This window comes from Hydra vulgaris, chromosome 03 (genome assembly GCF_038396675.1).
Source record: "Hydra vulgaris chromosome 03, alternate assembly HydraT2T_AEP".
NCBI classification, from domain to species: domain Eukaryota; kingdom Metazoa; phylum Cnidaria; class Hydrozoa; order Anthoathecata; family Hydridae; genus Hydra; species Hydra vulgaris.
The window spans coordinates 26,660,001-26,670,000 of NC_088922.1; the positions used below are offsets into that span (position 1 = coordinate 26,660,001).

General features: G+C 26.1%; 1 protein-coding gene across 5 annotated transcripts in view; it reads right to left on the reverse strand.

Annotated features, from left to right (window-relative positions):
• The window catches only part of LOC100206550 (retinal-specific phospholipid-transporting ATPase ABCA4), a 160,905-nt gene that overhangs the window by 41,175 nt on the left and 109,730 nt on the right, over window positions 1-10,000 (reverse strand). For all 5 annotated transcript variants that reach the window (XR_010637485.1, XM_065792798.1, XM_065792799.1 and 2 more), the window contains one exon: window positions 919-1,096. Coding sequence is in view for 4 of the 5 variants with exons in the window: in XM_065792798.1 (XP_065648870.1) it covers window positions 919-1,096 (178 nt within the window). In the remaining variant the exon portion in view is untranslated. The remainder of the gene's footprint in view (window positions 1-918; window positions 1,097-10,000) is intronic.

Here is a 10,000-nt window from a genome sequence, read left to right on the forward strand (position 1 = left end):
ATGGGTTTGCTTTCAAACACAAAAAAAAGGTTTGCCAAGATGTCACGAGGAACAAGATATCTATGTCACATTTAACAACTCTTCTGTGTTTCCTATTCTGTGCTCTGGTGCTGTTCAAGATTTATTATTTCAAAAGTACATTTACATGGGTTCATTTCTACTTGCTTCTGATTTTTTTTTTACTTTTCTGTGACTACCTTGTTCACCCCAGAATATGTAGCCACTCTATCATACAACATACTTTTCATAAATTTAATATTAACATTAATGGCATCTTGTTGATAAGTAACAATTTCATACATTTTTTGTATAACCTTTTATCTTTGATTAAATACTACAAAATACAATAACAATATTAATATATATATATATATATATATATATATATATATATATATATATATATATATATATCATGCATTTGAAAAAAAATATGAATATGTATATATTTTTGAAAAAAGTTCTTACAATTTAAGGTCATTTATAAATAGTAATAAACTAATCTGAAGTAAAAACCCGAATGACATTAATAATATATAAAATTGATAATGATTATAAAAATATCAAAACTAAAAACATTTTTTTTTTCTTGTTAGTAACTAAATAATTTTAAAGAAATATCTGTGGTACCTGAAAAAAATGCCTGCCTGTAAAGTTAATTTTTATTTAATTTGTGTCATTAAAACAAATTTGCGGGGTAAAAGCCCCGCAAGTAAGATTGGAGGAAAATTTAACTGTCAACCTGTAGAAAATCAAACAGATTGCCAGCAGCAACTGAACTCCATTAAAAAAAAAAAATTAAAACATAATAACAATAAATTTATTATATAATAAAATAAATAACACAGTAAATTATTAAAAAAAAAAAATTATACATTTTATACTTGAGATGTTATACTATAATACTGAATAACATACCATGTCCCATGTAAAATTAGCCAGCCAATAAACAATGGGATTTAGCCCACTTATTATCTGAAGATGTTTAAACTTGCTTGCACGATCTTCCACTAAGTAAACAAGAAAACTTGCTGGAACAAAAGAGGTTGCTACGATCACAAATAATGGTAGAAGCAATGTTATTATTGATTGTGATCTAAAAAAATTAAAGTTTAATTAACTTTTTCAAATTATATTTCAATTGAAGTTTCTTAAATTTTTATCGGTATTTTTGTAATAAGAAAATTATATTGTTTGAACTATTGCTCTATATATATATATATATATATATATATATATATATATATATATATATATATATGTATATATATATATATATATATATATATATATATATATATATATTTATATATATATATATATATATATATATACAACTTTTAATGTTACTATATTCTTTATGAATACTTATGTTTATTATGTATAAATTTATTAGTATATACTACATATATTGTCATTATTTATGAATGTTATGTATATTAACTGAGAGTTGATTTTTTAGGTTTAAGTGTCAAAATCTTTTGTTTAAACAACAATTTTCAACTTACTATACTATTGTTTAAAAACTCATTAGTAATTACCAAGTTTAAATTATTAATTGATCAAGGGATTGAATTATGAGGTAAAAAACAGGCAAAATAATTAAATGTAAAAAACATTATCTTACTTGATTGTTGCTAATGAGAAATGTTAAACTGCAAATGTTAGCAATAAATTACAAGATTTCAATGCAACATTTAAATATTAATAACAGCAAAGATGCAATTTCTGGTGCTTTTTGTTTGTTATACAGAAGAAATAAAAATAACTCAAGTTTTTTCCAGACCATACAAACCCCAATTTTGTTATATAATTTATAGTTTGTATGTACTTTGATACTTTGATGTTTGTTCATTTAGTTTTTTTATTAGATTAATATAAGTATTAAGTTATTACTTAACTATTAAACAAAAGTTTTTTTTTTTTTTCAAGATTTAATATGTTACTTGAATGTTCAGTTTCTATTTTGCATTTAATCAAGAAAAAAATACCTAAACATGCGAACCAAAAAAGTGTGTATATATATATATATATATATATATATATATATATATATATATATATATATATATCTATATATATATATATATATATATATATATATATATATATATATATATATATATATATATATATATATATTTATATACATACAGTCACAAAAATTTTCATACACCTTACAACTTAGAGAAAACACTTAATAAAAACCATTTTAAATGTAAAAAAAATAGTTTTATATCAAAGTAACAAGAATATATCGTACAAGAAATAAAAAATAATTAACTAAATAAAAATATTTATTTGTAAAACTGAAAAAGTTTAATTTTTGAATTTATAATATGTTACAAAAGTTTTTGTACACTAATAAAACTAATACCTAATAGTATGCAATTCCTTAGTAGTTGGTTAAAACTTTTTCAAATTTTATTAAGATAATAATAATTTTTTCAACAAAAATTTAATTATAAACAGTTTAAATACGAAACATCACATGTCTAATGACATGCGTGAATTAATAATAAAATTCCATAAAGAAAAAAAATCTCTTCGTCAAATTGCCAAAATTGTTGGTAAAACACATTCCACTGTTCAAAGTATTGTTAAAAAATTGGAAATGACTGGTTCAGTTGATACGTTACCAAGAAGTGGTCGACCAAAAATTTTAAATTCATGAGACAGAAGGAGTTTAATTTAATTTCAGTTTAATTTAAGTCAATTCAAATCCACATATTAGTGCACCAAAATTAGCAGTAGATGTTGAACTTGAAATTGGAAAGATAGTTCATCCAGAAAATATTAGATGAATACTTAGAAAATCCGGATTAAATGGCAGAGTACCTCGAAAAAAACTTGGAGTTCACCAAAAAGTATGAAAAGGAGGATGAAAAATTTTGGAACAAAGTTTTATTTACTGACGAGAGTAAATTTAACATTTTCGGACCTGATAGCCATGGAAAAATATGGAGAAAAAAGAATACAGAACTAGAAGAAAAAACTTAATTCTGACAGTGAAACATGGAGGTGGAAGTGTGATGGTTTGGGGATTGATGGCTGCAGCTGGAGTGGGGAGTTTGGTATTTATTAGCCTAAAATGGATCGCTGGGTATATTTAGACATTATAAAAGATAATTTGAAATCACATGCTGCTAAACTAAAGTTAGGAAATAATTGGATATTTCAACAGGATCGAGATCCAAAACACACTGCTTATGTTGTAAAATCATCATTGCTCTACAATGTTCCAAAACAACTGCATTCTCCTCCCCAATCACCAGACTTTAACCCAATAGAGAACGTGTGGGATTATTTAGACAGACAAGTCAGGAAACATAGAATAACAAATGTTAATATGCTAAAAAATATCTTACTAGAAGAATGGAATAAAATTCAGTCTTCTTATACCGAAAAATTAGTGTCATTGATGAACAGAAGATTAAATGCTTGTGTAAATGCTAAAGGATGCTCAACAAAATACTAAAGATTTTTTAATTTTTCATATTCTTGTTTTTTTTACAAGTTTTGTTTAGTGTACGAAAACTTTTGTGACATAATATAAATTCAAAAATTAAACTTTTTCAGTTTTACAAATAAATATTATTATTTAGTTAATATTTTATTTCTTGTACGATATATTCTTGTTACTTTGATATAAAACTATTTTTTTGCATTTAAAATGGCTTTTATTAAGTGTTTTCTCTAAATAGTAAGGTGTACGAAAACTTTTGTGACTAACTATATGTATATATATATATATATATATATATATATATATATATATATATATATATATATATATATATATATACATACACACACACACACACATATATATATATATATATATACATACACACACACACACACACACACACATATATATATATATATATATATATATATATATATATATATATATATATATATATATATATATATATATATATATATATATATTAGGGGTATGACAATTTTGCAACCATGTATCCCCCTACGCAATTTAGTGGAGTTTTTATGCAAAAAATCAAGAAAATATCAAACATTTATACTATATCTCAAAAAAGTTTACGCCCTATTTAAAAAGAAGACATGGAGTATAAGAAATGTAATTTTGCAACACATGTTCCAGTACTTTACAGAAAACTAATGAAACATGAATAATAAAATGATTTTACAGTGTATTTGACAATAAGTATTTAATGTTAAGTTTTTCTATGCTTTGATATAAAGGCACTAAATCTTGCATCACTTTTACCGCATGTTCTGCACATATATTTGACAGTTGTGCTGGAATCAGCGTTGGCTCTGATTGTCCCCAACAATTTTACTGCTTTTGGATGTTTATTGCATGCTTCTAATAAATTTGCAAAACCAGCAGGATTGAAGTAGTGATCACCAAGCCATATATCACCCCATGAACCACAGATGAACTTGCATGCTGCTTGAGCCGATTTCGATTCTTGATAGTCTGGCATTAGAATGTAAGCAAGTAGAATAAAATACGCTCTCAAATTCCATCTTGATTTTCTTATAGCAGGAAGTGATTTAAAATTCACTTTTGGAAAGGTAGCTGAGCTTTTAAACTTTCTATAACAAGCTATTAAGTGATGCAGGAAGTCCAATTCACTTTCGTCAAAAGATTTTTTGATTTCTGAAATAATAACTTCAGGTTTTTGTACTCTTAGCAGTAATCTTGTCACAAAAGGGTAATAAAGATTTGGTGATGTTGTTGATCTTTCAAAAAGATCATTCATGACATGTTTTAAAAGAGTATTTAAAATATGGTGTTAGCATCTATAAAAGTAGAGTTTTCTAGTCCAATGGCTTTGAAATGTTTCTGTAACAGTGTTACTACACGAGTTTTTATTCCTATATTTGCAGATGTTGTGTCAGATACAATCATTTTTATGGCTAGTCACAGCTCATATTTATCGTTCATATATCATTTTCAACTTTTCTCCTTCTTTCATGAAACCTTTGCAGACACCACTTTGAGTTGAAGTAGAAATAAAAATTCCACCTTTTGATAGAGTTTTGTGCTTTTTCAATACTAATCTAATGACACTATAAATAAAAAAATAAGAACTGTATTAAATTTAAACCAATGGAAAAATAGCACTGATGCAATCAAATGGTTTGAAAATATACCAAAAAAACAACATTGCGTTTTTTATTCAACTTGAAATTGTTGATTTTTACTCCACTATTTCATCAAAAATACTAAGTAATGCAATTACACAAGTATTAGCGAAGAGAACATCAAAGTCATTAAACATTTCAGAAAGTCTTTGCTATTTTTTAACAACCAAACATGGATAAAAAACTTAGCACACAACTGCTTTGATGTCACAATGGGTTGTTTTGACCCAAAAATGATCAGTTTTAAAATAGAAATCTAAACAAACCTACCCACAGTCAACTTCTTAGATGTATCCTATAACGAAAAAAACTCCTGTCAACCTTTCAAAAAACCAAATGAAAATCTACGTTACATCCACACTGATTCCAACCATTCTCCGCAAATAATAAAGCAAATCCCCATTTCTATTTACAACAGATTATCACAAAATTCCTCAAATGAAAAAACATTTAATTTATCTATACTTAAATACGAAAATGAATTAAGAAGGAATGGCTTCACTGGTTTTAATTTAAAGTATAATCCCCAAAAAAGAGAAAAAAAGAAAAGAGAAAGAAATGTAATATGGTTCAAAACCCTCATATAGTTTCTGCCAATGTCAGAAATGTCTTTCTAAACTTAATCAACAAACATTTTCTAACACCCCCCTAAGTAAACTATTTAATCAAAATACCATCAAAGTGAGTTACAGCTGCGCCAAAAATATCGAAAAAATAATAAAAAGCCACAACAAGAAAATCATTTCAGAAAGATCAAAAGAATACCCAACTGTAATTGTATAAATAAAGAAAACTGCCCTATATTAGGAAAATGTAGAGTCTCTAATGTTATTTATAAATGTATAGTGTCTTCTTCTAACACTCCAGAAAAAGTATATATTGGCCTAACAGAAGGTGGATGGAAAAAAAGGTGGGCTAACCACAAACACTCATTCACAAACAAAAAGCTGAAAAATTTAACCAAAAAAGAACACTTGCAAATAGTAACAGCTTTATAATTGTTTTCGAACGTCATGATGTTTATTAAGAGTGAATTTTTTTTAAATGAAAAAAACAATGTATTTTTTACCTGATGATTGCAAAAAGCATGAAACTTTTAGTAGTAAAAATTATGTAGTTATTTTTATTTAATCTCGTTAAAAAATCAATTATATAACTCTGATATCATTCATCAAGCACTTTTGCTGAATATATGCACACAGTAAAATAAAATTTATATATATATATATGGCTATTTCCACGATGGAAGAGATAAATTTTGTGTTTAAAAATTTCTTTTTTCAAAAGGTTTTATTTCTTTAATTATAGTTTAAATACCTTAAAATTATTGTTAAAATAAATTTTGAGTAGAAAATGTTTGAACCGAGTAGATAAATTTGATGAATGTTAGCAACTGTTTGTTCTTTTTATTATTCGAAAAAGTGAGTAAAATTTGAGGGCGAGTTATTGCAATATTTTAAACAAACATATCCATATTTTTGTTTAGAAAGTATCTTTGAGATTACATATATGTCTTGAGTAAAAAAACTTTTACTCTTTAAAAATAATTTAAGTGTTTTTTTGTCACATACACATCTGCAAAAATTATGTTGCGTCACTGAACTAAAAGCTAAAAAACTTTAATTATTGCAATGAAATTATACTTTATGGCGAGTTTTTTTTAGAAATTATATATTTTAATGCAAACTTTTAATCATTACTAAAAAAAAAATTGATCAAAAAGAATTGTATTAACATATAGTTATAGTTTAAAAGCTGTTGCGTCACTGAACCCATCGACAGGATAATTAGCGTTTTATAAAATAGCGCGGTAAGGAAGTCAAAATATCATTCAAAAGTTCAGATTTCATTGTGGGTTTTCAAATTTTTCAAATTTGAATAAATTTTTGCATTTTAGTATTGTGAAGGGCTATTAGTAAATATTAGTAAACTTTTGGATTTATGTTAACATTTTCTTATAAAGTTGTAAATTTTTAAGAAATGGAATCAAAATTAGAAGTAAAAAAAAAACGTTATGCAGAATACCAAGCTAATTATGTTTCTCGGAATGCTGATAAAAAGAAAGAAATGTCTAGAGTTAGATCTAAGAGATATCGAGAAAAATTGAAAGCCGATCCTAATAAAAAAGCAGCTTATGCTGCTAAAGCAAAATTAAGCGTTTTAAAAAGTTGCGCTTTAAAAAGAAAACTTTTAAATCAATATCAAAGACCAAGCTCATCTTTTAAAAACGTTCAACAAAGAGGAAAAGCATTGAAAAAAGTTTTAAAAGCACTACCAACTTCAAAAGAGAAACAATCTGAAATTCTTTCTATTCTTTCGAATAGCTCTGCTTGTAAAGATAATTCGGGTCTACCTTCAGCATGTTCAAAGCTGTATTGTCTTTCTGAAAGCGATGTTTTAGCAGTTGTAAACTTTTATAATGAAGATGAAGTTTCCCAAATATCACCAAACAAAAAAGATGTCACTCGAATTCAATTATCTGACGGAAAAGTAAACATTATTCAGATACGTCATTTATATTATACGCTAAAAGAAGCTTTCGAGTTATTCAAGGAAAAGCATCTGTACATAAAAATTGGACTCAGCAAATTTTGAGACCTTCGTCCACGCAATGTAAAATCAGTTACAAAATTTCCGCATAATGTTTGTGTTTGTAGTTTGCATGAAAATATGCGATTTGCCTTAAATGCATTAACAAAATCAATTCAAGCGCCTTCAATCAAAGTTGGATCTGAAATGATAAATAACTTTGTTTGTGAACCGTACACATACGATTGCGCCTATGACAAATGTGTTGCATGCAAAGGTATGAAACAGTTCGATAAACACTTGCAAACTGTTAATACATTTGGTTTTGAAGTATCCTGGGACGAGTGGAGAAAGCCTGAAACTAAAACATATGCAAACATTGAAAAAATTTCAAAAAAGTCTACTGTAACAGAACTCATCCAAAACATATCAGCAATGCGTGATAAGTTCGTTAAACACGCATTTGTAACGAAAAACCAATCAACAATTTTCAATAAACTGAAGGAGGTTTCGATGAGTGTTAATTCTGAAATTGCGGTAATCCAAGTTGACTGGGCTGAAAATGCTAAGTGTTTCTATCAAAATGAGCCACAAGCGGCTCATTTTGGTCAAAATCAAGTTTCTATCATGACCCTAGCAGTCTGGAACATTGAGTTAAAAACATTTGCCATAGTTTCAGATTTAACTGATCATACTAAGTCTTCCGTTATACCGTACATTGACAAAATCCTTCACTTTATTCCTGATCAAGTCAAAGAAGTACACATGTTCAGCAATAATGCCAATTCTCAGTTCAAAAACAAAAGCATTATGGCTGCAATGGTTGTGTTTGAAAAACATTTTCATAAAAAATTCTTCTGGCATTTCTTTGCAGCGATGCACGGGAAAGGAGTGGTTGACGGAATAGGAGCTACTGTTAAGCGAATCGCAGCCCTGAGAGTTAAAACTAGTCAATACGAAATCAGGTCAGCAGCAGATTTTGCGTTACCATTACATGATTTGCAAATATCTGTAGTTAACATGTCAGAAAACGATACAAGACAACAAAAAAATGAACTTGGATTCAGTTCAATTTTAAGTTATTCAAGAAAAATCAAAGGTATATCAAAATCACATTATTTTTATGTTCAGAATGATAACGTTATTTCGATGCTATTTTCACCTGAGTATAATTAAAATTTATTACAAAATAACAAAACTTTTTAATATGATTTTAATTTCATCTTTTTGTTTCGTCACTGAACGTTGCGTCACTGAACTGATAGTTTTTTTTCTGTAAAATAAAACGATATGAAAACTTTATTGTTTGTGGCTTTTTTTATGACTACCTTATTGCCAAATGAATAAATTACAACAAAAAAATCTAATAAGTCAAGCAAGAATTAAAATTTCAGCGAAAACTCCATTTAAAAGAATGCTGATAAAAAAACACTTTTTTCCGCGTTGCGTCACTGAAATTTAATTCAAGATTGATTTAGAGTAATAAAAAATTATTTCTGAGTTATAGAAAAATTTCTATTAAAAAAAATCTCTCCGCATGATGCGTCACTGAACTATGGAATTGGCCATATATATATATATATATGGCCAATTCCATATATATATGGCCATATATATATATATATATATATATATATATATATATATATATATATATATATATATATATATATATATATATATACATATATATATATATATATATATTTATATATATATATATATATATATATACATGCGACATGTAAGTCATTTGATTTATATTAGTTATCAATTTTATTAGATTTATTCACTCTATAACTTATAGTAAATGATCTTTTTGTAAAATTATATTTTAGATGTAAAACTGTTTAAAAATTTTATTTGTCTGCTGACTTTTAGATACTTTAGTAAATTTATTTACTAAAATTATTTATGTAAATTTTTTTACTTTACTTTAAACATGTTGGAACAAAGGCTTGTTAACACATACAGATACCTGTTATTATAAGACCTCTGTGTAAGTTAGTACTGGGAGCAATAAACAAAAAAACCATTACAAAAGTAAAATTAAAAAAGACAAGAGTTTAAGGAAGACATTTGAATAAAATATGTTTTCATTTTTTTAATTAAAGTGTAAAAGATAACTCTAACAGTTACTTATTTTTATCAATTTCTTTTAAATTATTTTTATTAATTTCTATAAATAAAAACAAACTTTCAAGATTTAATCTGGTTTAAAAAAAATTATGACTGCAGTCTTTTATGTTAAAAACAATTATAATGTTTGTTTTTTTAGTTATTTCTGTTTTTTTTTTTGCAATTATTGTTTTATTTTAGTTATATTCAACACAAA